The sequence below is a fragment of the Agelaius phoeniceus genome, chromosome Z (assembly GCF_051311805.1).
Source record: "Agelaius phoeniceus isolate bAgePho1 chromosome Z, bAgePho1.hap1, whole genome shotgun sequence".
NCBI lineage: Eukaryota > Metazoa > Chordata > Aves > Passeriformes > Icteridae > Agelaius > Agelaius phoeniceus.
In genome coordinates this window covers 91,989,600-92,011,556 of record NC_135303.1, presented here as the reverse complement: position 1 = coordinate 92,011,556, position 21,957 = coordinate 91,989,600, and the positions used below count along the sequence as shown (strand labels likewise).

Below are 21,957 nucleotides of genomic sequence, written 5' to 3'. Positions count from 1 at the left end.
AATCGAGATGGGGTCTCTGCAGTCCACCACACTGAGCACAAAGCTGTCGCCTCTATTGCAGCAGAGGGGTCCAATAATCACCACAAAGGGATCATACAAATCACTGTGCCCTGATTGAGTCATAGAAGTACCAACCATCCGAGTTAAGGGGCTTGTGTACTGTGAGATTACGGGGAAATGAAATCAGGGGGGTTATGCAAACCACCCCCTTCAGCCAATGGGACTGAAAGAGGCAAAGGGGGAAAAATGTCTATTTGTGCATCAATAACTACACTGTTATTGTATAACTGTGGGATAACTGTGTAACTACAGTACAGGGATAAGTGTGTTACTACAGCAGGTATAACAGGGATACAGTATCTCTGAGCTCCAGTTGTGGTTATTTTGTAATTTGACTGGAGAAGCAGAGATCAATCCGCTATAAAAGGTAATTGTTTCTTTTGGAGTGTGTTTTGGATTATGTGCTGGATAAATGGCATCTGGGATCTGGGCTGACCTCCCGCAAGAAACCCCAGTAAGGACAGAAGGAAAACCCATGTGCTGAGAAAACACACGCAACAACCCCGCTGTCCGCACGGATACATATAAGGATAAACTCATGTATTTTTGCACGCGCAGTGTTTATGTATTTTTATTAATTTCTGCTTGTGTTGGGTTGCTGATGAAGGATGGCCACGGGGGCTGCCCCACGCCGGGCAGTGTCTCGCTGCTGCTGGCACACACCACGTTACCACGTCACCAACGGTGCAGGAGGAGGATGAGGATGAGCCTTACTCCTGCTCCGAATCCAAAGGCCACTTGCTGCACAGCGAACGGAGCTTCCCATGTCACAGCCTGCGCTGTGAGGTCCATGGGGCTCCGAGAGATCCACGGATCTGGGAAACCCACGGGGCTCCGAAGGAACCACGGGCCTGAGAAAACCACGGGGTTCCAAGGGATCCATGGACCTGAGGGATCCACAGATCCGATGGACCCAAGGGGTTCCTAGGAACCCATGCAGTTGCAAGGGATCCATGGCCCCGAGGTATCCACACGGCTCCACGGGCTCCATGGACACGAGGGATCCATGGGCCCAATGAACCCAAGAGGCTCTGACAGATCAGTGGACCCAAGGGATCCAGAGGTCTCTGGACGACCAATGGACCCAAGGGATCCACAGGGTTCCAAGGGATCCATTGACTGAAGGTATTCACGGATCCAACGGGTTCTGATGGAACCACAGGGCTCCGAGGCATCCATGAACCCGAGGGATCCATGGTCCCGACAGAACCAAGGAGCTCCGAAGGACCCGCAGGGTTCTGAGGGGTCCACGAACTCGAGGGCTCCACAGGGCTCCAAATGATCCATGGGCGTGAGGGATCCCCGGATCCAACGGACCCGAGGGGCTCCACGGGACCCACGGGGTTCCGAGAGATCCACGGATTCGAGGGATCCACAGGCATCCAAGTGATCCATTGACCAGAGGGATCCATAGACCCAGCGGACTCAAGAGGCTCCAAGGAATCCCAGGGGCGCCGAGGAATCCACGGGGCTCTGCGAGGTCCGCAGGGTTCGGCCAGACCCGAGGGGCTCCGAGCGGTTCTGGGTCCCGAGGGATCCGCGAGCGAGCCCGGACTCGATCGCGACTGCCGGCAGCAGGAGGCCACGCCCCCTCTAGACCGCGCCCCACGGGGCGGGCACGGCTCTGCCGGGAGGCCACGCCTCCAACAAACCACGCCACGCCCTATTGGGCCGGGATCCTCAAGCCACGCCCCATACCTGTCCTGCCCCATAAAGCCACGCCCCCTCCCTGCGCGCCCAACGCGCGGCAGCCGCGGAGAGGCCACGCCCCATCAAAACCCCGCCCCAAACCCTGAGTTGAGGCCCCGCCCATGAGGCCACGCCCCCTCCCGGCCGTGAAGCGAGACCCCGCCCCCAGCCCCGCCACGTCTCTCTCGGGCGCCGCTCCCGCTCCCGCTGCCGGTGCTGCTCCCGGGGCCGCCCCCCCTCCGCCCCGCCGGGCCATGGCGTTCACGCTCTACTCGCTGCTGCAGGCCTCGCTCCTCATCGTCAATGCCGTGGCCGTGCTGCACGAGGAGCGCTTCCTCCGCCACGGTGAGCTGGGAGGGCCGCCCGGCCTGGTGGGGTGGACGCGGTGGCCGCGGCCCCGCCGCCGCACCCTGCCGGTGGGAGCAGCAGCGCACGGGGGAGGGCTTTGGGAATCGGGTGGGCTTGGGCTTTGGTGATGAATTCCCAGCCGTTTTCGTCGTACCTTTGTCTCTCTTTTTTTTTTTTTTTCCCCTGTAATTGTCCTTTTTTCCCTGTTCATTTTTAACTGTTTCACGGCCTTCGTGCCGCGCCTCAGAGTGTTTGGTGTCGTACAAATGTTTCCTTTTTTCTTGCCGTGCCTGGTTCTTGATGAGATGGCGACTCGCGGTCTGTGGGATTCCCGGGGCTGGGCATCCTTGCCCTTCAAAAGAAGCCAAAGCCCTGCAAAACAGAGAAAATCCACCGACAAAGATCTGCAAGGCCGTGGGAAAAAAAATAAAGAAAGGCCAACGATCCAAGGTTTCCCAGTTCACTCGTGTGGAGAATCCTGACTTCTCCACGTCAGGCTGAGCCCGGGTTGTTGGCAGGAGTGCAGAAGGGCATCCCTTTCCCCTGCTAGATTTGTTTCAAGGGATCTGCTCAGTTTGAGTTTGGGCTTTTCTTTGGCTCTCCTGACGAGCAGCTGGAATTAAAAAAGGGAGATGTGGGTACTAGTGGGATGGGTGAAGCCACTTGTCAGCCTCGTGAGACTTGAGAGTATAGTTCCAGGCTCATCCCAGTGGGAAGCAGCAGCTAGCAAGGCTGGTGAGGGAGAGGACTCGCCCACCACCCTCAGTTTGGTGCCAGGGAGATGAGAAAGAGAGAACAGAAATCACTCAAAAGTGGTCTTTGGAGAAAGAAATGCACAGCTTGGGCAGTGGAGCTTGGTGTATTGAGAGCTGCTCCTTGCTCTGCTCCTTCCCAAAATGGTAAGGGCTGCAGCCAGCAGGTCTTAGAAATCCCTGGACACATCCCTGGTCCCATCATGCTGTGTCTGGGCATCGTAAAACTTCAGGACTTCTGCTACACTCAGAAAAATTCCCAATTTTATTTTCCTCAAAAGTTCTAGCTTTTTTTTTTACAGCAGTTGGAAAAATCATCACCCCAATTTTGGAATTTGTGCTGGCCTTTTTTCTCTCCTGTGGCCCCTTTTTCAGTGCTGAAGCATCACCACTTCACACCCAGCAATTATTTGTATTTTGTTTTCAGTGCTATGAACAGGGTGCAGTTGGTTTAGGGTTTATTTTGACAGCTGTTTTATTTTTTAAGCCCAGATGAACTCACCTGTTAGTCTGGGCACGCAGGGAACAGTGGTGTGTTAAAAAAGGTGAGGGTTTTCTTTACAGAAACGTGGATTTGAGGTTTAACAGCTTTCAGCCTACTGTATTAAAATATGCTCGTGAGATGAGGCTAATTGGGCTATCTGTGTTAGTATAAACTACTTTCAGGATAGATTGCTCGCTAAAATTGCAGCATTTGTTGTGTGGTTTTGGGGTTTTTTTCCTAAAGTGTGTGTCTGTTTTTATGTGACCCAGTTGGCTGGGGAAGCGATCAAGGGATTGGAGGATTTGGAGAGGAACCAGGAATTAAAGCACAGCTGACAAACCTCATTCGATCGATACGAACAGTTATGAGAGGTAAGGGCACAATATTTACTATTATCATTATGATTATGATGATTATTATGATTATTATTACAGTCTGTAATGTCTTGTTTTCTGCACCAATCTATACTTCATCCGGGCCTGCACTCTCTGTGAGAGGGTGCAGGCCCTGCCTAAAGTGCCCTAATTCTGGTAAAAATGCAAAAACACTCCCTGGCTCTGGCTTGTGTTTCTCCTGCTTTTGCCTTCCCTTGGGGTTTGGCAGCTGGGAGGAAGTTTGGTGATCAACCGAAGCGTGCAGTTAGTGTCAATCACTTTGTCTAAATCCAACTTTATGGGAAATATCTGTGAGGGAAATGTAATTCCAGAGTTTCTGAAAGGTAAGCCAGGCTTACATGCCTCAGAAGATGGGGAAAAAAATATACTTAATTTTTAAGTTACTGATAGTTCTTCATTATGAAGGACACCAAAAATTCATTTTGTAGATGATGGTAGAGAGGGAGTAACAAATTTTAACCTGTCTTGCCCACCACTGAGTAAAACCCAAAAAATTTATTCTAAAGCACAGTAAAGCCAAGGATATAAGCTGAATTTTAGATCATTTCCTTTCATTTGGAGACAGTTATTTGTGTTGAAGTTAAAACAGAACTAAAGGCTCTGGGTTAAAGTTAAAACACGCTGTGGAAAAAATACTTCTGCTGCTGCTTTCTACTAATGTCTTTGAGCCTGACTCCTTCCACTGGTTCCTACTTTACATAGGAAAATGAAATGTATTTCTAAAATTTTGACTGGTTATGCTCCTTCTCTCAACGTTATATGAAGCTCTGTCATTTTGTGATGTGGAAAGCAAAATTTTCACTATTAATTTCCCTTTTTCCCCAACCCTGCAGTGCCATTAATAGCCCTGAACTCCATCACAATTGTTCTCCTCCTGCTGTTTGGCTGAAGACACCCCGTGGAAACCCTTTGGACATCCAAAGAAGCCAGTTGCTGACCACCACTGCTCTGAGTTCCCTGGGATCCAGCACGGTTTAGCTGTCAATCTGACATTCAACTTAAAATAATAAAAGACACTGTTTCTATTTATCCCATTTCCTAATGTTCCCTTGCAGTTTCATTAAGCAGGATCATGGGATCAATGCAACAATGCTGCAAACACATTGGACTGTGACCAGTTCTGTTGCTGCCTGTTCATAGTGTTGATTAATTATTAGAGTAAATGTCATAGGATGTTGCAGTGACTGGCAATGGGATGCAGCTTTTAAATGCTTTGTTACTCAGGGATGAATTTCCTTCAGTACGCTCTCCAATTTGTTTTTAAATTGAGGAAAACAACAATGTGTTTGTTTCCATTTCAATTACTACCACGGAACTGTTTAAGAGAATATGAATTAGGCTCTGAAAGCATGTCATAAAGAATACTTGTTATAAAGGTTTGAAGTCCAGCTGTGATATGGAGGGAGATAAAATCAGCTGGGTAAAGTCCTGATTCAGGTTAACATTGAAAGCTGGATTTTTCTGCTTTGATTGGGGATTTTTGTCTTCAAATCAGTATTTCATACTGATGGTAAAGTCAGTAGAAAATGGGTGCAATTGCAGTGCATAATTAAAAGAAAAAAAAAATTAAAAATTAAGAAAAAAAAGCTGTACTTAAAGCTGAGTAACTCTGTGTTAACTTTGGGGATATTAGTGATTAGTATTTGTTACTTTTCTGTCAAGAATTGTTATACTTTTTAAAATATGTATTAAACTCTGCGTGGTGATCACTGTGGTCAAAGTGGGGACCTGTTTGTATTCTGAGCTTCCTGGGAAACGTGGGAGGGGAATACCATGGGAGGTGAATACCCTGCACTTTGCAATTGCATTTCTTTGGGAAAACCCCGAATTTGCAGCCTCTTCTGTTAGTGCTCCTTCTCCTGCCCTCCGTCATCATCATCATCATCATTTGTTAAATTAACAGCTTTGAAAGTGCAACTGTGTGTGTGACTTTGCAGTTCTGTGGGAGAGGATGCTCCTAATTGCTTTCCTACCAGTCTTGTCTCAATTAAGACTGCTGAGTTAGGTCTGAAAAGGTGATTCTCATGTATCTGTACAGAGAAGTTAGAATTCTTTGTCTGTTCTTCTGCTAAAGTGTTTGACTTTAATTTTAAAGAGGGAAGGCCAAGGGAAACCTGGCAGTTTCATTATTTTAAAGCAGCTTAGCCAATCATCTTTTCTCCCAATGTCTTGATGACTAAAGCATATGCTCTTGGATATGAAGAAGAATATGTAAAACATGTAAATGCATTTAAATGTGATCTTCAATCACAGGTTTTTGCAGAGTAAAGTACATCCAGGAGGAGAGGTTCATGTTGTTTCCTTTTCTCTTGTGATTTTTGTAAATAAATCCTGAATTTCCAAGTTAAGCACTCTCTTTCCCAACTCTCTCTCTCTCTCTCTCTCTCTGTCTCTCTGTACAGTGGGGATATCTCAAAACTCTGCTCCATCCTGTTCCAGATACCAGAGTTACTGCTCTTTTATGAAATGTGTAACTTTTTCCTCATCCCTGTGGCATGTGGCAATATCACCTCTGCTGTGGAGCTGTATTTTGGTTTATGTAGCAAACCCAATGAGACGTGGCAATGCTGTCCTGAGGCAGAACAGGATCTTCAGGATCCCTGGGTTTTACAACCTGTGGATCTGTTAGAAGTAATTTCTCTATGATGATCTTTGTGTCAGTCAGAGGGTACAGCCTCAAGGCTCAGCTGTTCTCACAGGTCTGTCTTTGGTGGAAACGGGGCAATGTGTGTGTGGAACGTTCTGTATTCCTATGGAATTTTTTTGGAAAGAAAGGCGGTGGTGGATGTTTCCGTGGCTGTCGCACTGGGAGTGAGTGCTGAATGATTTGAGGCACAGCGAGGCTGTAACCCCATTTCTGCATCCAAACTTAATTTGTCCTAACTGAAATAAAGGCCAGCACTAAAGACTGCAAGCAGCAGCTTTAAAATAACATGGGTGAAAAGTGATGTTCTCCTTGCTCTGCTTCCAGAGGGGCTGCAGGAACACAGGCAGGGAGAAGGAGCAGCAGGAATCTCGCACTGGAGGCAAAACTGGGAAAAGCTTCACCTGGCATTGGTGAAAAATTGGGATTCAAAGTGGGGCAGCATCCGAGGATCAGGTGTGCAGGGAACGAGCAGGGAGTGCAGGGACAGCCAGGGCATAACCACACTGCTGCCGTCCCCTCACGTGCTTCCAGCAGCTCTGGAACAGCGCTGTGGCTGAAACTGCAAAAAACAAGGAACATGCAAAATAAAGTTATTGCATGTCTATGCACCTTAGTGATAGCTTGTAAAAATATATAAAATTAATGCGTTTGTAGGTTAAAATTCATGTTACAAAAATATATAAACATATAAATGTGGAATTATAGGTATAAAATCTATTCATCTATTCATATATCAATATAATAAGTGGATTATAATATAATTATATTATCACTATGGACATATTATGGATGTCATTTAAAACATTAAATTGTAGATGTATAATGGGAATAATTTCTTCCAAATATCCAATTATCATATATATATATATATATATGTATGTATGTATATGTATATATAAATATATACTAGTTACCGTGGAGATATTATGGGTAGAATATATCCATATATGAATATGATAGCATTTTGTATATAACGTTTACATATCTGTATAAATACCATAATATCGGTATATTAATATATTATTATGTATAATATCCATACAAGGCATAATATATCCATAATATACAGGTTATTGATATATTATTGATAAATAGTTTATGGATATCCATAGTGCATGGCTACGGATACAAACATGTCCATATAGGATATAAGGGATATAATTTACATGATTTATGATCATATCCATATAAGGTATGATTACATATTGCATATATAGCATAAAGAAGCTGTAGCAGGTATAACAATAGGGATAAAATGGATAGAACGGGTGTAATTTATATAATTTATAACCATACCCATGTCAGGGTGCGCCCCGCGCCCTCAGGGCCCTGCGGGCTGTCCCCCGCGCTGCCTGTCGCGGCTGCCGATCGCCGACCGGCGGCAGGCTCGCTGCGGGCTGAGGTCGGTACTTATTTATGGCAATAATCAATACATTCTGTTTATTATTTGTCTCGCTGGCGGCGGGCGGGCCCGGCGCGGGGCTGGGCGGGCGCGGCCCTGCCAGGACCCCGCGGACGGCGGGCAGAGCGCGGCGGCGGCGGGAACAGGTCAGTGCGGGGGGAGCCGCGCTGCTCCCCCCTTTCCTCCGCGTGGGCGCGTCCGCCGCCTTCGGCCGCGAACGGGCGGGCGGAACCATCGGTGTCAGGGAAAGGAGAGCTCGCCGCGGTCGGGACTCCCCCGGTAGGAAATGGGCCAGCCCGTGTGCCCGTTGTGAGCTGGCGGGAACGGGCGGTACCATCCCCGAGAGACGGGGGTTTTGGGGGACGGGTACCTGTGCCATCCCCATCCTCCCACCGAGGGACATATATAACGACATATATCTCTATAGAATATATCCCTCTTTCCCTTAGGTTGTGTCTTGTGTTCCTCGTGTCCTTGTCCCGGAGACCGGGGCTGGGGTGTCCCTTTGTCCTGACAAGGTGAGTTTTCCTTGGGATGTGATTAGGAGAACTGACGTTCTGGAACCTTATAGAACTTCCTTGGCAGTCCATGAGCTTTTTCCTTAAAATCAGGGTGTGCTGAAAACTGGCTCTGCTGATAACTTGCATATTTCCCAAATAAATGCACTGTGAACAGCAGGACCGATGGAAACGTAGGGTAAAAATAAAATAGTAACGGTAAAATAAAAACAGTAACAGTAGCAATAATAGTAATAATAATAATAATGATAGTAGCAATTTCCATTGAAATTGATGAAGCTTCTTTAGGAGTTCTGTTTTCAGCTGTGTGTCTTTAACATTTAACTTTGGCTTTTGTATCAACAGACATCCAGTAAGAGAAGCATCTTTATTTATTTTCTTATTGCAGAGAACCAGCAGGAATAAGGGTAGTGGAATATCAAAGTTTCCTGTTTTGTGTGTGTGTGCACCATCTACCTGAGACCCCAGGCCCACATGACCATTTATAAAACTGTCTGCAAAGATAAAACTGACAGAAATCTATTAGGGCAGGTTCCAGTCATGGTGTTGACTCTTTGTGTGCTTTTTTAAAAGTACAGACATGCTACATGCTGTATGTAACCAAACCAGCTGAACACAAAACTGGTGTCACTCGTAGGGTTGGCAGATCTCAGAGTGGTTTGGATAGAAAGGGACCTTAAAGCTCATCCCATCCCAACCCCTGCCATGGGCAGGGACACCTTCCACTGTCCCAGGCTGCTCCAAGCCCCATCCAGCCTGGCCTGGGCACTGCCAGGGATCCAGGGGCAGCCACAGCTGCTCTGGGCACCCTGGGCCAGGGCCTGCCCACCCTCCCAGCCAGCAATTCCTAATTCCCAAGAGCCCAAAATCTGTCCCTGCCCTCTGGCAGTGGGAGCCATTGCCTGGGTGCTGTCCCTCCATCACTTGGAAATTGTCCCTCAGGTACTGAAAAGCCAAAATCAGATCACGCTGAAGCTTGTCTTCTATAATCCCAACTCTCTCTGCCTTTTCAGATGGTTCTTGTCTAATGAACAGGAGAAAACCATGCTGTATTGGAGCTGTATTGGACATTTTCTGATAAACAGCTCCTCAGACTTGTTCATGGAGTAAAATGCAGTGCTTGCAGCCCAAATGAGGGGAAGTGTTTGTTTCTGGAGACAGATCTTTAGCCAGGGGACTCAAACATCACCTCTCTGTTCCTCCCCTGGTGCCTGTATCCTTCAAATCCTGGCTTTTATTTTGGGCTGGGTACATGGAACCAGAAAAACTGCCCCTTTTTCAAGAGCGTGGAATGACCTTCAAGGTGCTGGATTTGCCTGAGCCCTGACAGCTTCCTGGCTAAAAATCTGCAAAAATCCTCACTGTCACCACTGAGCAGCCTCAGAGTGGCTGCGGTGTGGGCTGCATCACTCTTACAAAGACAAAACCAACAATTTCCACTTTGGCCGAGCATTTTGAGCTTTACAGCCAAAATGCAGCTTTAGAGATGCAGCTTTAGAGCGCTGTGTCTTTATTTTCAGTGTTGGTGTCGGCAGGACTTGCTGAAATATTCTTGCTGAGGCCTTGCGCCCAGCATCCCCAGACCTAATGGTCCCCTCTCTCCCCGGAACCCTTGAGTCCTCCAGACAACATTATTTTATTTTGATGCACTTAAAGAACAAACAGCACCCGATTTCCACTGAGTCTTTGTGAGGTAAAACACCTCCCTCCATATGAATTATGTGGGTTTTTTTTCAACTCCTCAGCAGTCCCGGGGTGCCTCGGCCTGTCCCCGGGCGCGATGGCGGCACGGCGCGCGCTGAAGGCCGTGCTGGTGGATCTCAATGGCACCCTCCACATCGAGGACTCGGCCGTGCCCGGCGCCCAGGAGGCACTCAAAAGGCAAGTTTCCCCTCTCTTCTGGGTTTGCTCTGTGAGGTTGTGTCAGTGCTGTTTGCACAAAGGGGTGGGTGAGTGGGCTGAGCACGCGGGCGAATCCTTTGTGCTGTGTTCGTGCCAGGAGAGCTCAGCAAAGGGTGGAGAGAGATACTGGTGTCACCTGAGCCCCTGCTGCTTTCCTCAGTGTCTCTTCCTGTATTTTCTGAGCCTTTTCTAGACATAAAACCCCCAGTCTTCAGGGTGTCTCCACTGGTTCAGGTGAGACAGCCACAGCTGAAATTGAGTTCTGGTGAATTACCCCAAAATCAGTTCAGCTGAGCTGTTCTTCAGGGCTCTGATTGTCTGTCAGATCTTTTAGATCTGTGCTGAGATAAAGTGGGATAACAGAAAACCTTGGTCAAGGGAGCAAGGCAACCTCTGCAGTGTTTTCATTTCATTCAGACAATGCTTTTCTCAGTTATTACTGTTTTAAAAATTTCTTTCTGCTAGGTAGGCAATGTAGTTTGTTTTTTCTTTTGTAGGAATTTCAACACATTAATAAACAGGGCAGTCAAATTAACTCATTCTCTCATGGTTAAAGGGTGTCTAAAGACACTGAGGCACAGCAAAGTGATTTATTCCAGCCAGGTCAGTGGTGAAATAGGACACACAATCCCAGGAATATTTGTGGTGTTTTTCTGGAGAAGACAACTTGAAATGGGTGAGGAAAAATCCCAGAGTTATAGATGATACTGTGGTGAATGAAGAAGAACACTTTAGGATTCTGGGGCACTAAGGATTAATCAGGATATAGGAGCAGAACTGAACTCTGCTGGAGCTGAATGGGCTGCTAAGGGTTTTCTACAGCTGTAGCTCAGAGGAAAAGTTCACAGAGGGATGAGGAAGCTGAATTTCCCACAGGTAGTGCTGTGGAAATTATTATGTCCTTAAGATGTAAAGTTGCAAGGAAGTAAAAACTGCTGAAACACTGGGTACTCATTCATTGCCCTTTCACTCACTGCACTGTTTCCTGCTGCAGGGAGAAATGAGAGTCAATGTTCCTGAAATTCCATATAATATATATGTGCTGTCACAGGTATGGAAGGCAGGTGGCAGAGAAAACAGCCAGGTCTCTTGGCTCAGAGGTTTGAAAAAAATTATTATACCACTCCCTTTTCTGCCAGTCCATGTCCCTGTCCTTCTCAAAAGAGAAGCTGGAAGGAATAGCATGCAGCTTGCATAGGGAGCAAATGGAGAGGTGCCTATTTTAGGGTTACTACATTCACAGTTCCCTATTGAGGTCCAGAGGGAAAAATCATACTAATTTTTATTTTATTATCAACCAGGGGACTCTTTTATCAGCTCATACCTGTGAATGGTCAGTGTAAAACAAGAGATAGAAGGAAGTGGCAGGTAAAAGCAAGTCTCCAACTTTATTCTGATGTTCTCCACACAGTCCTGATGCATGTGTTTGTTCCTATAGCAACAGAGAAAGTGATGGTGGGGGAATAATTAAAAGGAATGCTGTTGAAACTGTCACTTAAAATTATTTGATTGTTTGGTAGCATTTACTGTCAGCACAGGGCAATAACGTGGTTTTATGTGATACTGGTGCTCCTCCGGTAAAGGGGGGAAAGGAAAGGAAAGGGGGAAATGGCTGCAGAAGCTGACATAAAACCACCACCAAGGTAACACAGGCTCCTGGAGCCTCCTGAACGAGCCACAGCTGCTGGGAAATTCACCCAGCAGTGGAGTTCAGTATATTAATTCAGCAACAAGCTTATTTTGTTTGCTTCTTTTGATCAAGAAGCAGGACTGTCTTATTTATTGTGTAGTTTGAATAAAAAGGCTTTTCAAATTAGTTATCATAGATGTGCTGGCTGCTGCTGTGAGGAGGGAGTTGCAATCACTGTTCGCCTCAGGAATCTTTGTGCTAGAGAGGGAGAGGAGGGGAGGATGACTTGTCTTGGTCTGGGGGGTGTAATTCTGCTGTCTGTTCCACATCACACAAGTTTTTGTGTGGCACCAGTCTTATGTGTGCTCTTTGCATCTGTCTCAGAATCTCTGCTGGTCAGAGTGACCCCAAGATGTGTTAGAAAGTCTCTTTTCCCAGCCTGGCAGTCAAAGAAGGAGACAGAGCTCTTCTATTCTTGGTCTCAAGGTTGTTTACTGTTTCTTATCTATAAAATTCTTTCTCTGACCCACCAAGGTCTGTCTGACAGGTCGGGTTGAGGCACACTGCCCATCCTTGGGGCGGTGTTATCTTTTTATACTAAAAACTACATGTACACGATTTACAATAACTTTCCATTACCTATCGCCTATGTTAGACAGTAAGCTTCTACTCTAAACCAATCTAAGAATGCCAACATCACCCAGAAGATGGAGGTTAGGAAGAAGAAGGAAAAAGGACAAGGCATGCCCAAATTCCTCCATCTTGGGACCCCAAGCCTCCATTCTAAAAACCTCAAAAATCTATTTTTTTCACCCTGAGATGAATTCACTATCATTCTACTTAAACTTTCATGGTAAATCCTCATATAAGGTTGGTAATTTTTTCCATGGGTCAAGATCAAAGGCACAGGGGTCTTGGGCTCTGTGCCAAGGTCTCTGAGCCCCCTGGGCAGGGGTTTGAGAAGAAGAATTTCCTGGGTTCCGATACATCTGCAGCCTTTGGGGCTGTTTTTAGCTCCAGAGAGAAGCAGAGGTGTGGGAACAGGAGGAGCCTGTGTCCAGTTTGTCCCTGTGTCCCCCCCAGGCTGCGCAGTGCCTCGCTGACCGTCCGGTTTGTGACCAACACCACCAAGGAGAGCAAGAGGGACCTGCTGGAGAGGCTGACGCGGCTGGGCTTCGACATCGCCGAGCACGAGATCTTCACCTCCCTGACAGCAGCCAGGAACCTCCTGGAGCAGCAGCAGGTGCGGCCCCTGCTCCTGGTGGACGACAAGGCCCTGCCTGATTTCACAGGTGAGGTGCTCAGGAAGCAGCTAATTAATGAACAGCAGTTAACGAGACGTAGTGCTCTCGATCGTCTACAGACCACCAGCCATGGTGGAGCCTGAAATGTGGAATGCTGCAGGGTCATAAAGGTCCTTTCTTCATTTTAAATCAAACATCAAAACAGCCTGAAGTTGTGTCTTCTTGAAGAGCAGTGGGAATGGTGGCCAAGGCCTTCAGATAGTCAGGAATTCTGGTAAAATTCAGTGCTTTCCATTCATTTCCAGTGTAAAATATGAAGTAATAGTTATCACCAGGTCATTGGTGCTTTACTGGACCTACCAGTGCTGATTTTTTTTGTAGCAAAGATGTGTCAGTTTGTGCAATTCCAGCAGAGGTGTAACTGATAAGGAACTGAAAAACCAGTGTGTAGGCACACACAGCAGGCTCTTTCTCTGTTTATAATTATTAAATGCAAAATCTCCAGGCAATTATTGCTTATCTTATACTCAACATTTAGGTTTCACCCTGTGTACTTGGATACCTTCACTGGTTACAGAAGGTTCATCAGGCTGAGTCCTCTAAATTGTCATCCCTGAAGACTTGCTTAAGATCTGCTTTGCTGACAGATGCTCCCATTTACCTCCCTCAGTAATCAGGGGAGCAGAAAATGATCTGTTCTCACTTGGACATCAAGAGTAGCAAAGATACCCATGTTTTTAACATACTTAGAGTTGAAAACTGTATACTCAAAATTTCTTATTTAAAGTCAAGGCAAGCAGAAGTTTGGATGGCTTGCCTTGCCCTTGCCTTACAAACTGAAATATTTTGGCTGTGTAATTTAAGTAGGCTCTAATCTTGCCAGGATCTAGGAGTTTTCTGTTAAATTTTGGTGCCATAGTCTGGTCAGAAATTTTCAGCGAGGTCAATGTTTAGGAGAAAAAACCTCTGTGAGAGCAGTGAAACTTGGTAATCTGTTCTACGTAACAGCATATTCAGAGAAATGTGCCCCAGCAATATTCAGCAATATTTGTACTCCAGGAAGGCTTTCCTGGGTGAGAAACAGCAGAGGCAGCAGCTCTTTCACTGACAGCATTTAAATCAGCTCAGTCTCCATGGTTTTGGGATCTTTCCATCAGTTTTTCAGGAGCTGATGCTAATTTTGTAAAAGATGGCCCAGACGGAGGTAACATGGGGGCACATTGGTGCATCACCTGTACTGCTGGGGTCTGGAGTGGGTTGTTTGATTTGTTTTTGCCACAAGGGCTTTGGCTCACATATCCTCAGTGCTGCTTTTGGAACATGTAAGTACAGTGGAGAGTGCTTTAAATTCCAGTTAATGGCTGCTATTGAGCCGTTTTTGGCTAATCTCTCTGTTAAAGTTGGTCACAGGCAGACAAAGGTGGAAAAAATCCTCAGCTGATAACATGCCACTAGTAAAACCCTCCTGCTGGTGCTGCTCTGCTTCCACTGCTAGTTCTGACCAGGGGTGGTACTGCAGTGGAGCTGTTTCCAAGGGCACTAATCCACTTTGAAAAAAAACCTTCCAGAAAAGCCCAAATTTATCTAGGGTAGCAACTTTTCGGCTGTGTTGCAGTACTGTCTTTATTGTCAGAATCAGACTGGTGCATGGAACAACAGTCAGTGGAATTTCCTGTGGCTAGAGGGAATAGAAAAACTGGATGGGATCCACTTGAATTCCTGCTTTACTGTCTTACAGAGCACATAAATATATGTGGAGAGGGGTTCTCAGATGGCAAGCAGTCGTTCAATTAAAAGAGGGATTTTTGTGCCCTGCTGCATTTCAGTGGGAGCAGTAGCAGAATCATCCCACAGCTGCTGTTAAGACTGTCCAGATCCTAGAGGATGGAACAGTCTGGATACAGCAGCACCTTTTCCACAGATGCTTTCTTCATCTATAAAAGACATAAAAGCAGTCTCTGTGCTACGACTGTGTCGGAAAATGCTTGGTTTTGCCTTAAAGTGATTAAATGCACTTTGCTGACTGTGGGCTGCTCAGTGTGAACGAAATCCTGTCTTTCCTAGGGATTGGCACGGATAACCCCAATGCTGTGGTGGTGGGGCTGGCTCCTGAGCACTTCCACTACGAGATGATGAACAGAGCCTTTCGGTAAGGCAGCCCCTGGCAGGGGCTGGAGGGGGAGCTGTCTTCTGCTGGGCTCTCTGCTCTTTCTGGGAAGAAAAGGGTGGTAGGAATATCACACATTATGCAGCTTGTGAGGGAGCCACTAATCTTGTGGGATTTGGGTTCTCCACCAGGAACTTCAGGCAGCCCAGACCTCATTTTTACACCTTTCAGTCTAAATAAGGCAGAAGTGCAGTCACAGCTGTCACTGAGGGGAAAAGTTAGCAATTAATCAATACACAAAACTAGGGATGTGGGGAAGCATTCACAGAATTATTTGGGTTGGAAAAGACCCCCATCCCACTGAGTCCAACCTGTGACCAATCCCCACTGTGTCACCAGCCCAGAGCACTGAGTGCCATGTCCAGGCCTTCCTTGGACACCTCCAGGGATGGGGACTCCAACACCTCCCTGGGCATCTCCTTCCAATACCTTTCCATGGGGAAATTCCTCCTCATGTCCAACCTGTACCTGCCCTGACACAGCCTGAGGCTGTTTCCTCTTCTCCAAGAGGAGAGGCAGATTCTGTTCAAAGCCCAGCCTTCAGAGTCTGTGTGCTGTAGGGAAGGAACCCAGTGTTTAGGGCAGATTATTCCTTACCTGCCTAATGCAGGATATCCAGCAGTATCTTCTGAAGGATCTTCTGTTCAGGAGTGGCCAGCACAACCTGTTGGGGCAGGTGGGCTATGGAGCTGATCCTGAGTGTTTTATTTTTAATGCTCTTTTTGCCTCTAGGCTGAGGGGTAAGTCAGATACACTCCATCTGTGACCACCCATGAATGCAGAGCCATGTGTCCTTCTCACTGGTTCTGACTTGACTCCACACTCTGTATTTTGACTTGAAAAGCCTTCAGCTTTCAGACACTGGATGTGAGCCTGTAGCTGAGCATAGCCCTGGTGATGTATGGGATGAGCCCTTCCCCATCTTTGTTCACTGGATGGGGGCTACCACAGTTCTGCACCTTGAAATCTGGTGAAAACCCTCATACTAAACCCCTTAACCAGTCTTTATAACCATAAAAGTAAAAGAGGGAGTATCAGGTACTGCCCACCAGTGTCTTAGGGAGGATTCTTGGAGTGGGAGGCCAATGCTGTCCTCATCTACTGCCAGTTCTGTGTTACATCAACAGATGTTGACCCAAACTGACCCTGTCTGCCTCGTTAGTGAGCCTTTCCAAAGGCATTGATTTTGGAATTTTACTTTGGGTCATGAGTGAACTCTTAATTTCACAACTGCAGGAGCTTAACCTGTTGAGTATCCCAGTGCTTACATCATTTTATTGATTTGTATTTCTGTCCTAAATATATTAATTGTTGAATAATATCCATTGTTTGCTTCGGGCTGAAGACCAGGACACTTTAAAAAAGCCAGGATGGGCTCTGTCTGGCCTGTAACACCTCACTGATTTGTTCTGGGTGTTTCCCCCCATTCTCTATGGGGGATAAACTTTTGCTGGTGTCAGTTCTCTTAGGCCTGATGGAAACACTGGGCACTGGCACATTCTCTTCTTGTCAAGCCTTGCCCTATTCCTTCCCCTTTACTGCTCAGATAATTAAGTCACTTGGGATTTACATTGAAAATGGAATTGCATCGGGATTGCAGAACTCTGAGGTGAATCTGATTAAATGCAGATATCTAAGCGCAGGTTCCTGTGTCTGTGCTGGTGATCTGGGCTCTGGAGGGATAAGAGAGGCACTTCAGGGCATTTTTTTACCTAATAGTGCTTAAAATAGGACAGTTGAACTGTGCCCTAGGAGTGCCTTTTCCTCTGCACCAACTGTGAGGAGCCCAGGCTGACTAATTATGTGGTAGGCAACTATTCCATTGACACCCAACATTAACTTAGGTAAATCTAACCCAACACGAGTCCCAAAATGAGATACACAGAGTCTGGCCGTTCTCCAGGCACCACTTGAAATGACTGAGACTAAATTTCTCTTCCTTTATAAGTGGGATTTTGATGCCATGTTTGAAAGAATTCTCTCAGGTGACATCTCTCCTGCAAAGTGCTGAACATAGTGGTTGTGGTGATGCTGTCAAATTAAATTTTTCTGTGTCCTAGAGGCATCCTCCCATCATGAACCATGTCTGGCTGCTCACAGAAACACAACCCAGCTCTCTTCTTGTTCAGCTTGCTTTGGAATACATTGATTCAATAGGAGTGTTTTGTGATAATTAAGTGAAATGAAATATCATTTACGCCCTGCTCAGAGCTTCCAGACTGCTCTGCAGACATCCTCCAAGGAGAATCCAGCTCACCTCAGCCAGCCTCCTACAACAGGGGCAAAGCAAGGCTTTGTTTTCTTAAAGGCTTTTGTTTTGTTTTGTTTTGTTTTTTTTTGTTTTGTTTTGAAAATCAGGGGTTGAGGGGAAAATGAATCCTCCTTTCTGCCCTGAGAGTACAGCCAGTGTTTTACACTGTTGTGATAAAGATCGGAATAACCTGCATTACCTGGACAAAGTGTAAAATCAAAAGGAAAATGTTTGGCAGTCCAGAAGGCAGTTCAGTGCTTGTTGCACTGAAACTTGGGAGGGGAGGACTGCAATAATATTGCTGTGCTTGGTGCACCAGGAGCTTTCCTGTAGGGCAGCACTTACACAGCTTCCCTTTGCTGCAGGACAGGGGGATGCAGTGTCTGCTGTAAGGAAAATCTGCTGGGCACAAAACAGAAATGTGAGAGCCAAAGATGAGTTGCAGGTTCTGTGGAATTGAGCCTGCTAAAACTCCCAGGGTTAACAGGAAAATTCGGAGGGAATGCCTCAAATGGCTTTGAGGTTTTTTTAATGTAACTTCTTACTGTAATTCCTTCAGTGCTAAAATATAAAGGTCAAGTTATTCATCCTGTACTTATAAGAAATTGTTCCCTATGAGGGTGGGGAGGCCCTGGCACAGGGTGCCCAGAGCAGCTGTGGCTGCCCCTGGATCCCTGGAAGTGTCCAAGGCCAGGCTGGATGGGGCTTGGAGCAGCCTGGGACAGTGGAAGGTGTCCCTGCCCGTGGCAGGGGGTGGGATGAGATCAACTTTCAAGTCTCCCAACCCAAACCATTCTGGGATTGTGCGAAAGCCTCTTGAGGCCTTCAGTTGTAAATACAGTTCCTTTAATATAATTTTTGTGCTCTCTTCTTCATTCATTCATTCTTTAGGTTGATTTTGGATGGGGCACCTCTCATAGCGATCCATAAAGCCAGGTATTTCAAGAAGAAGGATGGCCTGTGTCTGGGACCTGGACCTTTTGTGACAGGGCTGGAGTATGCAACAGACACCAAAGCCACCGTGGTGGGGAAGCCAGAGAAGACCTTCTTCCTGGAGGCTCTGCGGGGCACTGACTGTGCCCCCGAGGAGGCCGTCATGATCGGAGATGTACGTGGGCACAAACCCTCCCCACTGCCCCGCCTGCAGTGCTACCATCTGGGGCAGACAGGGCCTCAGAGAGGGGCTCCAGAGCATGGAACTGTCATTTCTAGAGAGAAAATGGAGCTGGGGAGGACCCAGGAGAGGCTGAGGGGGCTGGGCAGGGGCTGAGCCTGGAGCAAAGGAGGCTCAGGGGGGCCCTTGTGGCTCTGCACAGCTCCTGACAGGAGGGGACAGCCGGGGGGATCGGGCTGTGCTCCCAGGGAACAGGGACAGGAGGAGAAGGAATGGCCTCAGGCTGGGCCAGGGCAGGTTTAGATGGGATATTAGAGAAAAATGCTTCATGTAATAGGACTTTGAGCACTGGCACAGGGCTGCCCAGGGCATTGGTGGAGTCCCCATCCCTGGAGGGGTTTAAAAGCTGTGTGGGTGTGTGGGACATGGGTCAGTGGTGGCCTGCACAGTGCTGGGGGAATGGTTGGCCTCAATGGTCTTAGAGGGGCTTTCCAACCTAAACAATTCCATGAAAGTTCACAGGATTTAGTGTGTAATCCATGGGGTTTTCTCTCTTACTTCAGTCACTGTTTGATCAGGCAGAGAGCACACAGAAAACCACTCCTGTGACAGTGTGACCAATGGGGTAGCTGAAAGATCTAACTCTGTGTCACTGCTTTTAAGTGATGTGCAAAGGAGGGAAGGTTATGGAAGTGTCTGTGCCCACTAACCCACTGCTCTCCTGCTGTGTCCCAGGACTGCAGGGATGATGTTGGTGGTGCCCAGCAGGCAGGCATGCGTGGCATTTTGGTAAGGACAGGTAAGCACTCGATGGATTGGTCATTGCAAGAGGCAGTGGTGCCTTCAGTGATGTCACCCTGTGCCCAGAAGTGAAGGGACTCTGAGCCCTGGGGCCAGCCCCCACCTTCCACATCCCTGCTGGGGTGGGGCAGAGGCAGCCTGTCAAGCAGAAAATGGTGACGCCAGGGCTAGAGCACAGCACAGACCCCCGGTGATGGCAGGGTAAGCAAAGTCATGGATAGGGACAGCTGCTCTTGTAGGTGTGAATTTTTGCTCTGGCTCAAAAATCCAGAGCAGTAATCACAGAACAGGGAGCTGTTATTGTCACACCTTAGATTGCCAAAATCAGTCACAGCAGTGTAACCTCTGATTGTGCAGGAGCTCTGGTGACATTGCTCAGCAATTACAAATGTAATTTTGCTTTGTATGGAAGTGGAACATGGAGGGATTGACAGGTATTGTTGGAGTTGTTGATGGACCCATGGACTGGGAAAGGTCTCTTTGAGGTGGCAGCTGCTATGACAGTGTGATATGTTGAAAATAAAGGGAAGTAATCCTGCTTTTCTTCAGAGAGGTGCTCTTCATCAGGAACTGTAGTGATAGAACAGGGAGTATTGGGTTCAAAATGAAAGACATGAATTTAGGTTAGAGATTTTAGTAAGAAATTGTTCCCTATGAGGGTGGGGAGGCCCTGGCCCAGGGTGCCCAGAGCAGCTGTGGCTGCCCCTGGATCCCTGGAAGTGCCCCAGGTCAGGCTGAATGGGGCTTGAGCACCCTGAGGTGGTGGAAGGTGTCCCTGCCCATGGCAGGGGGTGGGACTGGATGAGGTTTAAGGTCTCTTGCAACCCAAACCATTCTGGGATTCTATGATTATTATTATTTTAAGAACCTACAACGTGGACATTTGCCAGTACAGCAGAGTGAACCAGTGCAATTAACACTAGTTTTGATCCAGAGCTGCCCCTGGAGGAATCTCCAGGAGGGCTCAGCACTTGTTTAGCGAAGCCTTGTGGGATGTTTTTTGCCCAGATGGGCATTTTCCTGCTTGCTACTGCTATGACAAGGCTGTAATTTTCAGGGGGGGGGAAAAAGAAGGATTTTGGTAAAGCGACTTTGTGTTAATCTGTTACAGGTAAATACCGTCCAGCAGATGAAGACAAAATCAACCCAGGTCCCTACCTAACCTGTGAGAATTTCCCAGAGGCAGTGGAACATATCCTGAAGCAGATGTTGTGAGAAAGGGAACAGGTAGCTTGAAGAAACATCTGTTTCACACCATTTCCTTCATTCTTGCTTCAAAAATTAAGATCCCAAGATCAGTGCATGCGTGGCATCCATCAGACACCCTCTGGGCTGTGAGAGGCAGGGGATCCATGTGGGCCCAGCACAGGCACACACACAGGACAGTGTTTCCTTATTTCCACTTTTCAAAGAATATCTGATGAAAGGCACTGTCAGGAAAGTGTCACTTTCTGCAGAATAAGCTAAACTGAAAACATGCACTGAAAACACTCGAGTAAATAAAGCTCAGACAGAGCCTTACAGCCTCAATGGCCTGTAGTGTTTTCACTGATGGCTCTGCTCTGCTCTGACTTAAAGGTAGAGATTATGCTTGTTTAGAAGTGACTCTTAAATGAAAATATCAACATTGCTTAATAATAACTACTGTGGCAGTCTTTCATTAGAGCAGATCCTGTTATTTGCTTTTCAGATTTTACATAAAATTAAAAACTGTCAGCATTTTACGGATGTTTTAATTAGATCCTGTTATTAAAAAGAATGATACAGAAACAAAACTCTGGTATTAAATGCCTTAGAGACTGTGACTTTTTAAAATTAGGCTCCAGCAGGGTCCTATTAATGCTACAGTTGCAGAATTTCACTTTTGTTGGGGATTTTTTTGTTTCTTTTATATGTTATGGAAAAAATCCTTCACAAGCCATGGGGACAGATTCCAGTTTTTACAGTTGGTTAGCAGAGCTGTAAAATGAAATTTAATTCTGTAGCGTGCAATGCTTTTCCTATGCACTACATCCCCCAATATGAACCAACTTTGTAATGATGGTAAATGGCTTTTCTGGTCCATTTGCAAACTGTAATAATCAAAGTCCTTTACAGTTGTTTTACAGTGCTCCTGTGTGTTAAATTATTAGACTGTAATTATGCATTACTGGAGTATTAACCTTATTGAAAATACAGTTTAGTGTTAATGAGCCATGCTCGTTCTTGTTAAACAAAACCATGGTGATGAATGAATTCCTCACATGTGACAGTGTCTCTCTGCAGCCTCCCTTGGTGGGTGGTTACTACGTTCAGATTTAGACTATGCCAGGAATGGAATGGGTGGATGGAGGAGATTTTGCAGTAGAAACACAAGAATAAATCACAGAATCATTTAGGCTGGAAAAGTTATCTAAGATCACTGAGTCCAACCATTCCCCAGCACTGCCAAGGCCAGCAGTGACCCATGTCCTCAGGTGCCACATCCACAGAGCTTTTAAATCCCTCCAGGGATGCACCACTGCCCTGGGCAGCTGTGCCAGGCCTGGACAATCTTTTCCAGGAAGAAATAAT

At 46.7% G+C, this 21,957-nt stretch overlaps 2 protein-coding genes across 4 annotated transcripts; both read left to right on the top strand.

The window, feature by feature from the left end:
* Window positions 1-1,887: 1,887 nt before the first annotated feature.
* On the top strand, window positions 1,888-6,076 carry IER3IP1 (immediate early response 3 interacting protein 1). Its single transcript, XM_054652435.2, has 3 exons — window positions 1,888-2,094; window positions 3,603-3,704; window positions 4,562-6,076. The coding sequence occupies exons 1-3, from the start codon at window positions 2,004-2,006 to the stop codon at window positions 4,615-4,617; spliced, it is 249 nt and encodes an 82-aa protein (XP_054508410.1). The 5' UTR covers window positions 1,888-2,003; the 3' UTR covers window positions 4,618-6,076.
* Window positions 6,077-7,788: 1,712 nt separating this feature from the next.
* Window positions 7,789-21,503, top strand: HDHD2 (haloacid dehalogenase like hydrolase domain containing 2). 3 transcript variants are annotated; one of them, XM_077172343.1, is made up of 8 exons: window positions 7,789-7,923; window positions 8,227-8,295; window positions 10,044-10,176; window positions 12,911-13,119; window positions 15,136-15,220; window positions 18,381-18,597; window positions 19,339-19,402; window positions 20,516-21,503. In XM_077172343.1, the coding sequence occupies exons 3-8, from the start codon at window positions 10,076-10,078 to the stop codon at window positions 20,617-20,619; spliced, it is 780 nt and encodes a 259-aa protein (XP_077028458.1). In that variant the 5' UTR covers window positions 7,789-7,923; window positions 8,227-8,295; window positions 10,044-10,075; the 3' UTR covers window positions 20,620-21,503. The 3 variants fall into 3 exon arrangements, with proteins under 3 accessions (XP_077028458.1, XP_077028459.1, XP_054508411.2); XM_054652436.2 differs by having other exon boundaries at window positions 7,792-7,923; window positions 10,041-10,176; XM_077172344.1 differs by lacking the exon at window positions 8,227-8,295 and having other exon boundaries at window positions 10,041-10,176.
* The last annotated feature ends 454 nt before the right edge of the window (window positions 21,504-21,957 follow it).